This window comes from Episyrphus balteatus, chromosome 2 (genome assembly GCF_945859705.1).
Source record: "Episyrphus balteatus chromosome 2, idEpiBalt1.1, whole genome shotgun sequence".
Classification (NCBI taxonomy): Eukaryota; Metazoa; Arthropoda; class Insecta; order Diptera; family Syrphidae; genus Episyrphus; species Episyrphus balteatus.
In genome coordinates this window covers 48,628,279-48,645,813 of record NC_079135.1, presented here as the reverse complement: position 1 = coordinate 48,645,813, position 17,535 = coordinate 48,628,279, and the positions used below count along the sequence as shown (strand labels likewise).

The 17,535-nt window shown below is 30.7% G+C and overlaps 1 protein-coding gene across 1 annotated transcript; it reads left to right on the top strand.

Moving 5' to 3' along the window:
- Positions 1–3,812: 3,812 nt before the first annotated feature.
- LOC129912385 (flexible cuticle protein 12-like) lies at positions 3,813–4,204 on the top strand. The gene is made up of 2 exons (XM_055990600.1): positions 3,813–3,940; positions 4,012–4,204. The coding sequence occupies exons 1-2, from the start codon at positions 3,813–3,815 to the stop codon at positions 4,202–4,204; spliced, it is 321 nt and encodes a 106-aa protein (XP_055846575.1).
- The last annotated feature ends 13,331 nt before the right edge of the window (positions 4,205–17,535 follow it).

The following is a 17,535-nucleotide window of genomic DNA, read 5'->3' as shown; positions in this document are numbered from 1 at the left end:
TAACAACTATTTCGAGTTTGGTGCTCAACTCTTTTGTTTTAGTGGAAGTGTTTACTGAAAATATTTGCATTGACTGATTTGTGTAGTTTTTTTTTTATTCTGTTGGAATAATACTTATTGTTGAACTGTAGTTTATAAAATTTAACAATTCAATGATATATTTGTCAAAGATTGAATAAAAAACAAAATACAATTTCTCTACATACAATTTTCTGAGAGTGATGCAATTATTCAAAGAATTAAATATTCCTATGACACTTTCTTTATCATAAAATAAATAAACAAATTAATTAATTATAAATTCCATACGCTTCAAAATATCAAAACTTGTTTCACTGTTATTTTAATAAAATTGAAAATCCAATTTATATTTAAGGAAGTCGCAAAAAAAATTTAAATATTCTTCAGATATATAACAAGTATTTATGTTCTAGACAGGAAACCAAAAACTTCAGTAGGTACCTATATATTAAAATTTGCTATATTTGTCTATAGACTTGTGTTGGACATTTAAAATTGCATTTCCAAAAAAATATCAAAAATATTTATATTAATGTATAATGTTATGTTATTGAAATATTTAAAAAGGAAATAAGAAAAATTGTATGGCATTTTATTGCTGATTTGTAAGAATATAGTGTCATTAGAGTGGTCTTTGATATCGATGAAATGTCCGTAACAAAAAAAAATGGCTATTAAAAAATAAAAAAAATAATGGTAATAATTACAATATTGTGGTACATTTTGCTTTAAGTCAAACATCCATTCTTTATTTTTTTTGATTCATTAATCAATTCGTTTTGATTTTAAGTTTTTGAAAAATTAGTCTTCACTCTCAGATTTGAAAAAATCAGCTTCCCTGTATTTCGTTTTACAAAATCTCCGTTTTGTAGTTAACTTCCCTGTATTTTCTCAAAATCTACCTGTGTTCATTTTTTTTCCTAAAGCCCTTCATAAAAAGTATTTATGAAGTAAAATTAAGAGTTTGAATAGTTAAAATAAGTCCACAGCCGAAAAAATACTACAGTGGAATTTCTAAAAGTCGAACTCTCAAAATGGAAGGAAAAAAAATGAAACAAAAATTGGATACCTACTATTTAATACGCAAAGATCTCAAAAAAAAATTTCGACTTTTAGAGACTTATAGACTTAAGCAAGTTCGAGTTATGGAAGTTTGACTGTATTTTGGCCTTTCATATCTCCGACAAATGAAATAAATTAATTTTTTTTTATGTGGAAATGTTTATCTCGTGATTTTGAAAATGTGTCATTTTTCAAAAAAAATTACCGACTATACATTATATAATTTTTTATAACAAAAACAAAATTTTAGCAAGCTCTCCTGGGTAATGCAATTACCTACATATCCAAATATCATGAAATTTGGTCAGAATACTTACAATGCAATTTTCAAAATGTATCATCTGCCACTTTCAAATCAAAATTTGGCCTAGAACTTTTAGCCACTCATAAAAACCTTTAAAATGACTTCTTTTTTGCAAAAAGTAAAAAGATAAAAAACTACTATTCATAAATTTTTTAAATAGTATCTACATGTGTCATTTCTTAGATTTTCGTTGTCATACATCTTTCCTTTAAAACTTTAAAATTTTGAATTTTTGAAAATCGTTGATCAAGACTTATCAAGCACAAAATATTCCTCGAAATTCGCAAATAGTTTTTAAGGAATAAAATTTAAAGTTTAAATAATTTATTTTTGTACACAAACGTGCCTTCCTAAAAGCGAAAATAAAACTCTGTTGGTTTAGCGAGAAAAACTATTTTTTACGAACTTCTAAGTTATTACACATTTTTGCTTATTTTTATGAGAGCCGAACTTTTAACTTTAACTGACAATTAAATAATTTTACTGCATTAATGCAAAAAATCATGTTATAAGCTTAAAAATAAAATAAATACAGCTCATACAGCTTTTGTGGGATCTTTTTAGATTTGTTACTGAAATGTCACATGGCTACAAGGGGTAAAGAAATTTTTACTCTGAAAGCAAGATTTTTAATGAATTAAAATGCTAAAAAAAAAAACAAAAACCCATAGTTACTCCTTTAATAAAAAATATATTAAGAAATAAAAAATATTAATCAACTAAACCAATTTCTTGGAAACAACATATCTAAAAGTGACCCAATCTTGAATTTGGCATCCATCAAGCTTGGCATTACCTTTAGTAACTTATTAATACTCAGATACATGCCGCTTTTAAACCAAACTAAAAGATATTCATTCATTATTTTAAATGCAAACATTTTAAACACACCCTTCCCAAGCAAACCAGTTACTAAAATTATGAATTCACCTTAAAGCGCAAAAAAACATCAAACAAACAAATTACCTTCCATCAGACTAGAGGGTGGATTATATTTATTTTGTTTCATTTTTTTTACATTTTAATAAAACAAATCTGACCCATTTTCAAACCAACGTCCATCTTTTGATTGATTTGCTTCAGACAAAATATCTAATTAACACATTCCACAAAGTCCAAACCGAAAAAAAAGAGATGATTGTAAGTCCTATCAATCATCACTCCACTTTCCAACTATTATATTGTGTTAGCGCAAATATTGAGCAAATGCCTCAAGCTGTGATCAGAGAGACTCTATGATCCGAGTTGGTACATAAGTCTTTTAATTAAACAAGTGAACATCAATATAATCAACCTTCAACAAGCAATATGCAGATTTTCGTTTTTTTTTTTTATTTTAATTTGTTTAAGAAAATAAAAGAAGCAGTACCCGCAATAATACGTAATAAATTGTGGTAGCACTATTATATTATTAGCACTGTGGCACATCACGCATTGTTATAGACCAAGTTTAATTTCTTTGTATTCCTATAAAATTGTATTCTTCTTTCAAATAAATCCCACAGAATACTAAATTTATTTATTAGCAAAACCATTATAAGTTTGAATCGTAAGTTGAAGGTCATTTGAAGCCATAAAGCATTTTTCGTCAATCAAAATAAAAGAAATTTAAATCGCACGAAGGGGTCGTAAGAAGTTGCTTTTTATTGGAAAACAATTGATAAATGTATCAAAGTAACTGGGGTTTTCCCCGTACTTTTCTTTATCAAAATCCTTAAAGACGTTTTTAAGAATACCTTCGTTTTGAGTCGTTTTACGTAACTGTGAGAAATAAGATTTAAATGAATCATTTATGTAGTTTGGAATAATTATATTAAAGAAGGTCGTTAATGGGTGTGAGAGAAGTTAAAAAAAAATCGAGTTTTGTGCTCAACTCTTTTGTTTGAATGCTGATAATATTTTTATTGATTGAGAAATTTTTCTTTTAGGAATCTGATGTCTCAGTTTTTGTTTGTCCAATACTTACCCTTTAAAGCCAAGTACAAAAATCCAAAAATACAGAAAAGATAAAAAAAATACCGGGAAACGATGAGAAACAAATAAAAATAAACATCTTCGATATTACGATATATCACAGAGTTTATTTGGTATTTTTGGACATTAAGAGTGAGGGAATCATTTTTAATGTTTTTTTTTTTTTTCTTTTGCAGATTACACCTTAAAATCCATAAAAAAAAGTTGGTACGAAGATTACCACCGAAATCTTGTTTCCCGAATTTCGTATGAATTTTTGGCGGTCTTTTAGCTTTTTTATAATATTTTTTATCCCCACAATCAAGCTTTAATGGTTTACATCGTGATTGGGGATAAGTTTTCGGTATAAATTAAGAAGATGCGAAAGTCTGCACATCATTCAGCAATTACTTACTTGCAAGTTAACATACCATACCTTCAATAACCATCTCAACTAAATTCAAATTTCAAAATGAAATTCGTCATTGTTTTTGCTGCCTTCTTCGCCGTAGCTTTGGCTGCTCCCTTGGACAGTGCCCAGGACGCGCAGATCCTTCGTTATGACAACGATAATATTGGAGTTGATGGATACAATTACGCGTAAGTTAAAAAAAAAATGGTTATGGATTTGTGGGATTTTCATCATTATCATCAATTTCTTATATTTCCAGTGTTGAAACAAGTGATGGTAAATCAGTTAGCGAACAAGGAGTCGTAAAGAATGTTGGAACCGAACAAGAAGCTATTTCTGTCCAAGGTCAATACAGCTATGTCGGACCCGATGGTGTCACATACACTGTAACCTACATTGCTGATGAAAATGGTTTCCAACCACAAGGTGCTCATATTCCACAAGCAGCTTAAGAATGTTTGTTTACATTGAGTGAATAGATAGTCATCATCAGGTTGTTAAATAAAAAAAAAAAAATGTTACCTCATCACTTTGACCAAACAATTAACATAGACTGATTTATTGGTCATAAAGTTGAAGTTCTGTTAAATAGTTTAAGTTTTTGTATTGAAATAAAAAAAAGTGAAAAAATGTGTTAAAATCTAAAAGAAATAGTTTTTTTTTATTGGTCAGACTTTACGACACGACTTCTGAGACAATTATTTATTTGTTTTGCAGAATCTTCTTCGATTTTATTTGTTTTTTAAGTGTTTTTGTTTGGGGTCTATCTACAGCTACTGCAAGAATTATTTTACTAAAAACCGTGATGTTGATAAATATGACAGAGATTTTAAAACTTTAATCAACAAACCTAGTACGCTGCTGATCTGTAACAAAAAATCCTCTATAAAAATGACGCAGCAAAATCGTAACATCGTAAACGAAAAATTTTATTCTGCTCTTTGTTCTGAAGCACGCGCATTTGTTTGTGATACTCTATATAAATATTTGTATGCTTAGATTTAGCGAGCCCTTCGTTGGTTTGGTGTAAACTGATCAAATAACACAAACAAATAACAGCATTTTTTAACAAAAAAGCATTAATAACTTTTGTATTTACAGCGTCAAAAAAAAAAGTTGTATAACAGAGTTGTAGAAAATTTTAAGGTGAACAATCTTTTTTCGGAAGGTCTCAAAACTCAAAATTTGTCTTTTCTTTTGGTTTTTTTTTTTACTTTTTTTGGCTTGTAACTTTTTTAATAAAAAAATGTCCTTAGCATAAAAGACGCGAAATTTAATTGTCTACGGTGGTACAAACTACTGGGTCGAATTATAAATGCACTGGACTATGACGAAAAATTTCGGTCGTTTGATGCATTATAATTAAAAGACAATCGTATCCACACCGCAAGTCATAAGAAAACTACTGAAATCAGTGGGCATTGGTTATTATACGAATATTTTCTAAACGGTTAAAGCAATCAATTTGATTCCAAGGAATTTTTTATAGAACGTTTAAGCCCCTACAAGAATATATCTTGCTAATTTGCAAATAATGAATTTTCAGTGAATAAGAAAATTTTGAAAAGTAAAAAATGTTTTTATAATTTTTTTTTAATTTGACCTCGAATATCTTTAGAATGGTTAGATTAATTAAAAAAGTTACCAAGACCTTTTTTGTGGAACAATCTATTTCCTACAAGAATATGTCTTGCGCGTTTGATTATTATAATTTCACAATTTGTTACAAAATTAAGAACAAAAAACGAATTTTGAAGGATTTTCTCGATTTTTGGACCTCAAATATCTATTAAACAGTTAGATAAACGAAAAAAGTGTACGAGGCCCTTTTTGTAGACCGTTCAATTTCCTACAAGAATATGTAAAGAAATTTGCTAAAAAGTCGAGTTTTAAAAAAATGATTTTTTTTTAGTAGAAGCTTGATGTAAAAATGGAAAATTGCAAAGCGGAGGACCTTCCTATTAATATTAAGAGCTCATATTTTTTGTTTATATTCTAGAGGTGTCTAGCAATCGATTTTTCAGAGTACCAAATCAAAAAAAAAGAATTTTGATTTTTTTGACCCACCCTAAGATACATACTTGTGAAGCAAGTCGTGAATCCATACAAATTTGTATTTTCTGTTCACCCGTGAACGTTCCTCTGTACCTTGGTGGAGAAAAAGTGGAGAGTTTTGATTCACGAGCAAAATGTATACGGGAATGTCTTTTACACAGATGAATTAATTAAAATTTTAGTATGAGTTTCTGTACCTACTTTATATTTTTTCGAAGAAATAAATTTGAAAATTGAAGAAAAAAGGAATGTGTGTATTTTGTTGATTGTGTGCGTATTCATTAGATAAATAAACTTGAAGTCTGTACCAGCGATGAATGTCAAATGTTCACAAGAATCATTATGTAATCCAAATAAGAAAAAATCTACAAAGTATGTAAGTAGTGTTTTTCTTGCGAACTATAACTCATACATCCTTTCAACATTTAAATTAAATTTATTTCATTGAGAAAGCAAATGAAAAAATTCAAATATTCAAACTTCGATGCCAACGTCAAATTCCTTGCATACTTGTCAGATAAATACATTTAAACATTTTGAGAAATAATATCGTTTTTTTTAATATCCTAAAACTATACTACAAAATTAAGACATATGGCAGTTTTAGGAGTAACCAAAATGTCAAACAGTTACTTTATTGAAGTCTACTTTCAGGAGTTAACTTCAGATACAGTGAGTCAATCTTTCAATTAGAGGAGAGAAGAAATTCCAAACATAGAAACTTTGCAAAGCTAGATTAAAAAGGATGTATCTATAGACAGGCAATAACTGATTCAATCTTTTGTTTGTTTTATGAGTTTGCACTACAGTCACATATACTTGCTCTTTAATTTCAAGTTGCTCAGATTTATTGAAACATTATATCATACAAATTGAAAATGTAAGCAAAAAAGAGTGTGTGTACACATGTACACGCGACTGAAGTTATACTTCTCATTCAGTTTTATGTAAATGAATTTCATTTGATATTTTTAATTTCTATTATTAAGTAATTAATCCCCACTTATTTTTTTTACATTTTTATCAAGCGAACAATAAATTAATTCTTTCATCCTCCTTGCGTCCATGTAGTTTTCAATTTATTCTGTGAAATTTACACATGTTGTGCGGTTCAGAACGTACGGTATACGCTTAACGACTTTTTTTCAAAATTCCGAGAAAATCGGTTTTGAAAGTTGGGGTACATTTTTTTTTCGAAAAATCCCCGAATCTTTAAACGCTCCTGGAAGCTAAACCGCTTTAGAGCAATTTTTGGGAGTGATGCCAAATGATAGCTTGAGTCATGGGCCTACGCTTTGCACATTATCAGATTTTTAAAAAATCGCCTTCCATGTTAAACCACCACATCATGCCTTTTTTTTCAGAATCGCGCCTATTTTTTTTACTTTTAAGTTCTCCCGGTTTGAGAACGCGTGGACCTACAGGAATGGGAGTTGTACCCAAATGTAGGTTAGAGTCCCCGCTATCTTTTGGCATCAAAAATTTTATTCATTTTCTTCAAAATTCAACGATATAGGCGTTGGAAGTTGGGGGCGCGAAAAAACTTCTGGGAGCTGAACGCTTTGATCTAGAGACAGTGGAGTGGTGCCATATGAAAGCTTATATTCTCAGCTACCCGATTGTGGTATAATCCGGTTTTTCGATTTTTTTCAAAATTCCGAGAAAATCGCGTTTGAAAGTTGGGGTAAAATCTTTTTTCGAAAAATCCCCGAATCTTTGAACGCTCCTGGAAGCTAAAACGCTTGAGAGCAATTTTTGGGAGTGATGCCAAATGATAGCTTGTGTCATGGGCCTACGCTTTGCACATTGTCAGATTTTTAAAAAATCGCCTTCCATGTTAAACCGCCACATCATGCCTATTTTTTCAGAATAGTGCCTATTTTTTTTTTACTTTTAAGTTCTCCCGGTTTGAGAACGCCTGGACCTACAGGGATGGGAATTGTACCCAAATGTAGGTTAAAGTCCCCGCTACCTTTTGGCATCAAAAAATTTTATTTTCATTTTCTTCAAAATTCCGCGATATAGTCGTTGGAACGCTTTGATCTAGAGACAGGGGAGTGGTGCCATATGAAAGCTTATATTCTCAGCTAGCCGATAGTGGTATAATCCGGTTTTTCGATTTTTTTCAAAATTCCGAGAAAATCGCGTTTGAAAGTTGGGGTAAATTTTTTTTTCGAAAAATCCCCGAATCTTTGAACGCTCCTGGAAATTAAACCGCTTGAGAGCAATTTTTGGGAGTGATGCCAAATGATAGCTTGTGTCATGGGCCTACGCTTTGCACATTATCAGATTTTTAAAAAATCGCCTTCATGTTAAACCGCCACATCATGCCTATTTTTTCAGAATCGTGCCTATTTTTTGAAGTGAAAACTTCTTTAGTATCGTAGTGATTTGAAACAAAATGAAACGAAAACGCGACACGACTTCAACTTGTTATAACTTTTTTGTTTTAATAGATAGATGAATGAAATTTGTACTGTAGATAGGTAATTAAATAATATATTATTGTACAAAATTTCAATTAATTTCATATGTAAAATTCGGAGATAACGGTAAAAAGATGTTCTTTTCGAACACACGTTATATCTTTTGATCTAGTGCACATACAAATTTGATTTAACTTTAATACGCATGCTGCTAACATAACCTTTTATTTGATATATCACACATAATGTTACGTGCTCTACAAGTTACACAATCTTAAATTGAAAAAAATTTAAAAATACCTCAAAACACCTGTGGAGATCTGTTGGCGATGACCAGCTATCAGTGTAGGAAGTACCGTAATCTCAGTCTGGAAATTCGACATGGTTGACTTTAAACAATTCTAACTTCTCTTGTAGACATCTTTGAAATAAGATTTATACATTATTATACAAGGTGAAACAATAAGCTTTCACATGGTATAAAATTTTTTATAGGTTGTCAAACAAAAAAATTGATTTAAAGCATGAGAACATAAAAATAAATGTTTTTTTTGCTTTTTAGATGAAATTTCATCGAGTTAAAAAAATTCTAGCTCTTTTTGTAGATGTCTCATACACCTGATCGATATATATATTTTGAGCTAAGACAATAAGCTTTCAGATGGTGTAAAAATTTGTATAGGTTGTTTGGGAAAAAATGGATTTAATAGCGTGAGAAGATAAAAATACGTGTTTTTATGCTTTTTTTGATGGAAATTGATCGAGTTCAAAAAATTCTAGCTCTTTTTGTAGATGTCTCATAGAACTGATCGATATATATATTTTGAGCTTAGACAATAAGCTTTCAGATGATATAAGATTTATATAGGTTGTCATATAAAAAACATGGATTTGAAGGTGATAGAATAAAAATAGGTAGATTTTTTCTATTTTTTTATTTTTGCAAGAAAAATGATTTTTTAAGGTTTCACTTCTACCACGTGTGAATTGCACACATGATTTTTTTTTTTACTTTTAAGTTCTCCCGGTTTGAGAACGCGTAGACCTACAGGAATGAGAGTTGTACCCAAATGTAGGTTAGAGTCCCCGCTACCTTTTGGCATCAAAAATTTTTTTTTCATTTTCTTCAAAATTCCGAGATATAGGCGTTGGAAGTTGGGGCGCTCACTTTCAGCTCAGCTCACTTTCAGCTCAGCTCAAATGAGCTAAGCTATGGTACCTAGCTCAAATTTGAGCTGAGCTGTGAGCTGAGCTGAAATGTGAGCTTTTTGCAACCCTGGCAACTTGCCACACGCAACTTGCCACATGCAACTTGCTACACTCAACTTGCCACATACAACTTGCCACATACGACTTGCCACATGCAACTTGCCACATGAAACATGTAACTTGCAACGTGTTGTGTGTTTTATGTTTGCCGTACTGCGGCGTACTACATTTTTAAATACTAAAGTACTGCCTACTCTAAAGGTGAAACGACAGCCCTGCTACCCAGGGTGATCGCGTCATAATCCCTTTGACATTCTTGTCAAAAAGTAAATTTTCATACCCACCCTCCCATAAGAAGTATAACTTCAAAAAAATACTATATTTGCGACGTTCAGAGTTATAATGGGTCAAGTCCACTTCTATACAAAATAAATATGTTTTATCTTAAATAGAATGAAAGAAAGAAATTCTGAAGGCATAGATCTATTGATTTGTGAAGAACTTTTTGTCAAAAGATCTTTTAGTTCCTGAAAAAGCTTCACGAAATTCTGTATAATGCATTAATTACAAATGTACTTGACCCATTATTATTCTAAACGCCTCATTTGTCCAATAGAAAAATATAAACTAATTTAAGCTGAAGGAATAATATCGGCTATATTTCTTCTCTTCAGATGCATTACAAAAAAAAAAAATTGGAAAAAAATTGTTAAAACAATTACTGGATTTCGAGTAAAAATCTGGAAACAAAATCTCAAGAAAAAAAAATACGAAAATGGAAGTAGGAATTTCGACTGGATTCTGATTGCAAAAAATAACCTTTTATATAGCTTTTTATTTCAGAATTTAAACTCATATCTGTAAACCAAAACTTGTTTTGAGACTTAAGTCTACAGATTTCTGCATCTGCATATCTGCCTCCGAATATTAGAAAAAAATGTTTGGATGCAAATAACTCAGCACCCAGACTTCCATGAAACTTTTAGTTTTAAATAGAGCTGAAAGAGACCTTTCTTTTGATGCCTCACTCGATGAATTTATAGGAAACTTTTTAAAATGCTTTTTACTTGCGATATAGGTAATATAGGGCAAGTTTAGGATTCGTAAAAAAATCGAACTCGAGATAACAATTTTACATGACATTACGATGATGGAGAATGCCAAAAAACTGGGTCCGGCAATTCTGTCTGTCTGTCTGTCCGTCTGTCTGTCTGTCTGTCTGTCTGTCTGTGTGTACCTCGAATGGAGCGATTTCCTTCAAACTTGGTAGTTAACAGTTTTGGGTGATTCCATAGAGGAAAAATTGAAAATTTTTTTTTAGGACCAAAACTAACGGTACCTTTCATACATTTTTTTCAAAAACGGCTCTAACGATTTTGACTAAAATTTTTGTGTGTAGTGTAACACATAAAAGTTTCCTTTGGAAATAAAAAAAAATTTTTTTTGAACCGTTATTAACGGTACCTGCCATATGGTTATTTTGATTTATGAATTTCTCGTTAACGACAAAACATTTTTGTACAGAAACGTTTAAGCTATCGTTATTTAAAAAAATTTTAAATTTTTCAAAAAACACATTTTTGAATTTTTAAAAAATATTTCAAAATTTTTTTTTTGAAAAATCAATTTTTTGGAAACGGGTTGGTAAAAAATTTTGAAATTCCGTTTTTATGTGTAAATTATTTATTTCTTCAAAATGGCATACCAACTTTTTTTTTGAAAAATGTTAGAAATTTTGTATACAGTTTTCAAAAATGTATAAAAGTTTCCAAAGTTGCAGTTAGATCGCAAAATATTACAATTTGAATTCAACAAAACACGGTTTTTCAGAATAAAAAACAACCAAAAATAAACACATTTTCTCAAACTGTTATTTGTTTATTTTTCTTTAAACAAAAGCTTCTATTTTTGTTTGTATTTTTGCTCTGAAAATCCCTGTTTTGTTGAATTAAAATTGTAATATTTTGCGATCTAACTGCAACTTTGGAATCTTTTATACTTTTTTGAAAACCACAATAACAGGGAAACTTTTTAAAATAATAAACCATTCTCACACTGTACAATTTTTTTTGCGGTGTTGCTCTCAAATAAAAGTTAGAAATAGATTTTTTATAAAACTTGAAACTGTTAGTTAATTTGCAGCGAAATGGCGTATGGAATAAAAAATATTTTGATTAATTAATTGTTCCTAATTATTTGGCAATGTTTTCGTAAAAGAATTTTAAAAAACAAAAATCAATGATGGGCGTAGGAAGCAAAATACTGTTGCAAAGTAGGGATTTTTCGAAATTTCACAAGAATCGCATTAAATCGAAAACCGTAAGGATTTGGGATGAACAAGTTACTAAATTCTGAGAGCCCTTAAGATCCCCTATCAGCGTACTTCGTTTGATCCATTACTTTTGGGACACCCTGTATATAAAAAATAATTTTTTTAAAAAACGGCTCTAAAGCTATGATTACACAGTCAACGAAATTGGTCAACGCGTTGACTCTCTGACGTAAAAATGACGTCACAATCTGTCCCAAGAGTGTCACGTCGTGTGATCGTCAAGGAAACTGCTGTCATTGCGTTGACGGGTCCGATGACACTCGCGGTGACACACATTTTTGGGTCAACGCATTGACTATTTTCGATGACCGTGTAATCTCTCTATCAATGCCATTGGGACGCGTTGACGGAATTTTAGGACTGAGTGTCATCGCAATGACCCTGTCCCAGCGTTGACGGGGCAGAATTTAATACCGTGTCATCGTAGCAGTTTGACAGGATTTTTTGTATTAAAAAAATTGGCACGTTCAGGAAATATTAGGGACTAGATATTTAGGCTACTTCATTTTCTGAACGAAAATAAAGGTTAATTGACTAAATTTGTTTGGATGTCAAATATCGAAACTTACCTAAGATTTTTACAGATCGCATGGGGCAGACACCAAATTTCACTATTCTTTAATAAATAAATAATATAAATTATAACCGATAGGTAAAGCACTTTTTACTCGTTTTTCAAACAAATAGATTTAATTTTGCTATAGGTCGTTTCAAATCAAAAGTCCCATGGAAAATTGAGCAAAAATAAAAAAAACTCGTTCGCTTACTGGAAGGAAGCATTTATGAGGCAGCTGAACTTTTTCTAAAATTACGATAAAATAATGAAGGACAGTTCTTGAAATCCCTATTTTAATTAATTGATCCGTCTGTGAGATTCACTGAGTAAGCCTCAGAAAGCGGAGGCAAGTCTCCCGGGCTTGCATCACTCCATATCCGCGGACATTACAAAAAAACATACAATTATTTAATTATTTATCATTTGAAGGCAGTTGGGATAACTTTGCCGAAGATATTGTTATAGGACTAGGTGAAGATGGACCAGAAATGTCCAGTTTACATCATAGCAATTCATAACTTAAAATTCTATTCACATCTTTTCATTTGTATAATTGGGCAGTAAATATCTTATTTTTATTTTTCAATTATTTTGGAGTCGTCACCATAGAAATCATTAAAAAACAAATTCAGATTTTTCGTTTGTTGATTTTTTTCTCTAGCATTTCTTTCATTCAAACAAGCATGAATTGTTGTTATTTTTGAGTTGATTTGTCGCAATGAGCCAATAAAATTGAGTTTTTTGTTTATTTGCTCTCAATTTTATTGGAAGGGAGAAAATAAACTCTGAGTCAGGACTTTTGATTTGAAACGACCTATAACGTAATTCATTAATTAAAAACAATCATCTGTCATGTTGACAAAAAAAACTTTCCTAAATGTTTAGGTAAAATTTTCTTGCCTAACTTTCCACTCAGCTTTCCAATAAAATTACCTAAATTGGAATAATTTTTTTTGACAGTTGACCAATCAGAGAGCGAGAAATTACCTAAATATTTAGGCCTTAACGTTTCTGAACCTGCCCAATATTAAAATTTAAAAGCTGACATAATGGCAAAAACATTTTCAATTTTACGACGAGTTCGGTTCAGTCGATATCAATTTCAGTGTGTTTTCTGTTTTCTTCATATTTTTGTCTTTTTGTTTTAATTTTCATTTGATATGAATCGGCGATGGTTAAAATAAATAAATCAAAGATTTCTTAAAAATATCCAAAAGTCCTAAAAATTAAAACAAATTTGAGAAAAGTGATGTTTCCAAAAACAAGAAATTACCACCAACAAAAGATCCAGAGAAGCTCCCTGACACCAAAAAAGCAAGTTACGACAAAACCCAAAATAAAATCCAATCGAATAAACGAGCAGTCAGCTTGACTGCTGCCGATCAAAAGAAACACAAACATGAACAAACTCCTGCAAATCCTGACGATGACGCTGAAAATTAAGTGAACGTACCGCTGAACAACTTGCAGAAAGTGAGAAGCCTGAAAATATCAAAGAGATACTCATAGTGCGACAAAAGAAAAAATTCAAACACCAACAACGATTAGAGGAACAAAAAAAAAATGTCCCAGCAAGTAGATAGCTCGTAATCAAGAATATCTACTCAAATGGAAAAACAACCGTGACGATTTTAAATTTGAGAACCTTCGACAGATTGGTATCCAAACCACAGTGTTTGATGAAACAAAAATTAGCGCTGAACTTTGGCCAATCGCCTTGGAATATAAATCTGGGTCTAAAGGAGCGGCTAAGGATAAAATTACAAAAGCTACCAAAACAGTTTTTGATGAATTAAATAAGGAAGCAGAAAAAGCGGATGATGGTGGAAACCTGATAACATCATCGGAAAAATATCGAAGAGCGCCAGAGTTATTAAAAAGTTTTGATTTTTTTTTATATATAAATGAAAATATATTATATGTACATTCATTATATAATTATGTATAATTATGTACATAGGTAGGTACTGTATATTAATAAATTCACAATATTTATTTTATTTTTGTGTCAAACTGTGTGATCATCTATGTTTCACGAGTCAACGCGTTGACACTGATAAGTAAACGTCACGTTGACACGCCTGCGCGTCAACGTAATTTGGGACAACATTGACGCAATAGGTTCAATTGTGTGATAGTCAATGTTTTATTCATTGACACTGTGAACGTTGACGGTGAGATGACAGAGAAAATATGGATTTTTCCTGACGTCAGAGAGTCAACGCGTTGACCGATTTCTTTGACCGTGTAATCATAGCTTAACGATTTTCGAAAAAAATTTTCTAAAAATTCCTTTTTATACAAGAAATAAAATGGCATACTTATTTTTTTGTAAAAGATCATTTAAAACGGTATTTAATTATTTATAAAAAAAGATTTTATTTTTTTTTTCCACTTATGAAATTCCGTGAAAATATCATATACCTTATTTTGTTCAATGAAAAGCTTTAACATTAGAGTAACTTTTACCATAAGAGCAAGTACGTGCGACCCCAGTAGTGCAATTTATTTTTAGAACGAAATGTATACCTAACACTTGAATTTTTTTTCGAAAATCTGAAAAAAATATTTATGTAAACCAAAATTTGTTTGAAGACTTAAGTCCACAGATATCTGCCTCTGAAGAAAATATGTTTCGATGCAAATAACTCAACAACCAGACGTTCAAGAAACTTTAAGTTTTCAGTTATGATTAGAACTTGAAGAGACCTTTCTTTTGATACATCACTTGATGAATTTGGGGGAAATTTTTTTAAATGCCTTTTTTTCGGCAAGGGGTTAACTTTGATTTTTTCCCGAAAATCTGAAAAAATATATCAACAATTGTTTTACCTAAATGCGAAGGCATGTTGACTGCTAACACATATCTGTAAACAAAAATTTATTTGAAAACTTAAGTTCGCAGATATATGTATATAAAATTACTTCTTCAAAGGAAAACACAACATTTTAAATGAATGTATGTTATTTGGTCATATTATATTAAGATGTATTTTTGAAAAAAAAAAAAAAAAAAAAAATAGCAATATAAACAAGAAAAATTACTTTAAACTTGGTAAAATGCTTAAAATTATTGAAAAAAAAACTTCCGAAAAAAATTTTGTTCGAAGTCGTACCGATAAATCGAAAAACTAAAGATGCCTATCGATTTCTAAGGTCCGAAATAGGGGGAAACAGTCAACAGCGCACATGTCAAAGATATCGACTTGCACAGTGTTATTATTCTGAACGCCTCATATACAGAAAATCATTCTTGTTTTACTTATCTCATTTTAATAGAAGTTATAAGAACGTTATAGTTATAGTAAGTAATAAGTATAGTAAGTATTAACATAAGAATTTTAAATAAATTTGCAGAGATGATAAAAATTTATTTCGGATTATACATTAATTCAATCATTTCTTGTGTATCATTTCCTAATTTGATTTACAAAATGATAAATTAGCTTAGTTATGTTTACCGTTATAGAAAAAAAAAATATGATAGAATTAACATTTTCATCGCTATCATAATAACTTCCTGTTGTCATTTCATATTTTCTTAAATTCTTCTATTAACTCCCCCTAGCAAACTCATTATACAGAAAAAAAAGATTAATATTGAATTATCTAATTAACAAATGCATTAAATAAACAATTCAAATGAACATTATACACACAATACGATCCCTCTCCTATCTATTATATCAAAATCCAATAAATCATACCACAGAGGTTCTAATAAAAAACATTTAATTCTCAAGTACTAACATCTATCGGCAAAATGTTAATCGTGCAAAAATAAAAAATTAAAAAAAAAAAAATCACCACATCGATTGACAGCAAACATAATTGTACATATTTTTTGAACCTGACATACAAGTTCTCCTTCATCACAACCATTAAAGAAGAAGCTCAGCAAAAATAGAAAAAAAAAACACAGAAAAAGAAACAGCTAATTCTACATCAAATGACACTGCGTAAATTATAAGAAAAAATACATCCCTTGAGATTTCCATCGGAATGCATCTGAACTTTGTGTCATCTCCGTGAGTTCTGTTGGTAAATCACAAAACTACATTATCCATATCATCACTTCGTGTCTAGGAAATATTGCACTTGCAGTAGTTATTTATGCAAATCACTAAATGATTATTCAGATAAATTCTAATAAATCATTTAACTCATTTGACACATAATTTTATTCAGTCTTCATTATTAAGTCAGCGATATTATGTCTGATTTAAATAATTTACTATTACACAATTAAATTCAACTTTAAAGGTGTTAAATATATTTGTTTTGTTGTCGGTTTGAGATACTCCTCCGTATTTAGCGATGTCACTTCAGATAGAACCAAAAGTTCAAATGCCACTCATACCATATTATTATTAGATTTTTCTACTTATTTTTTTTTTTTGTCAAGAACATCAATACACCTAATCATCACCGCGCACGGTCAGCCATCGAGTGTCACCATAGTTGAATGAAAAGTATCGTTTCGGCTGGTTAAGAGTTATTTCCACACACCACCACAAAACTTTGCCATTGTAAATTGGTGGTAATTATACAGCAGCGATTTGAAGCCAAACACAAACGCTCTTAGCATTGTGTCAATGCTAAGAATGTTTAGCATAAAAATGTGACTGTTGCTGGTGGAGAGCTATTTGCTCAGGTTGTTGAATAGAGGATAAGGTCCGGAAAAGTCTTTAATTGATGCAAAAGATGGGTTCCCCCTCCCATGATAATATAGTTGCCCCGCAGGAAAAGTCGTCGCGCAATGTGATTGGTTTGACTAATCCATCTTTGTCATTCGATTGATCTACCCTCATCAGCGAGACTAACGATAACGAGTAGGTATTTCTCAATCACCGCAAGTAGGTATCTTTATTGATGAAGAAGATACAAATCTTCTGGCTGGCTATTTTGTTGTTATTTTTGTTTGTTGTTGTTATTTGTGTAGAATCTTCCATCTGGTCTGAGCATACTGTGCTTTTTTTTTTAATATTTTTGGTTATGTTGCCAATGTTTGTCTATTTATTATTGATGCGAACATCAGGTGTGTTGCAGGTGTGGTGGACTAAAGTGCAATCTTCTCAATTCGCCGCGCGACTTTAGCAAAATTTATTAAATTTTTATTACGAATTAGCACGGAGTTTTCTTGTTTTTTTTTTTTTGTTGTGGTTTCTTTCAATTTTATTTATTTATTTTAATGTTTAGAGCTTA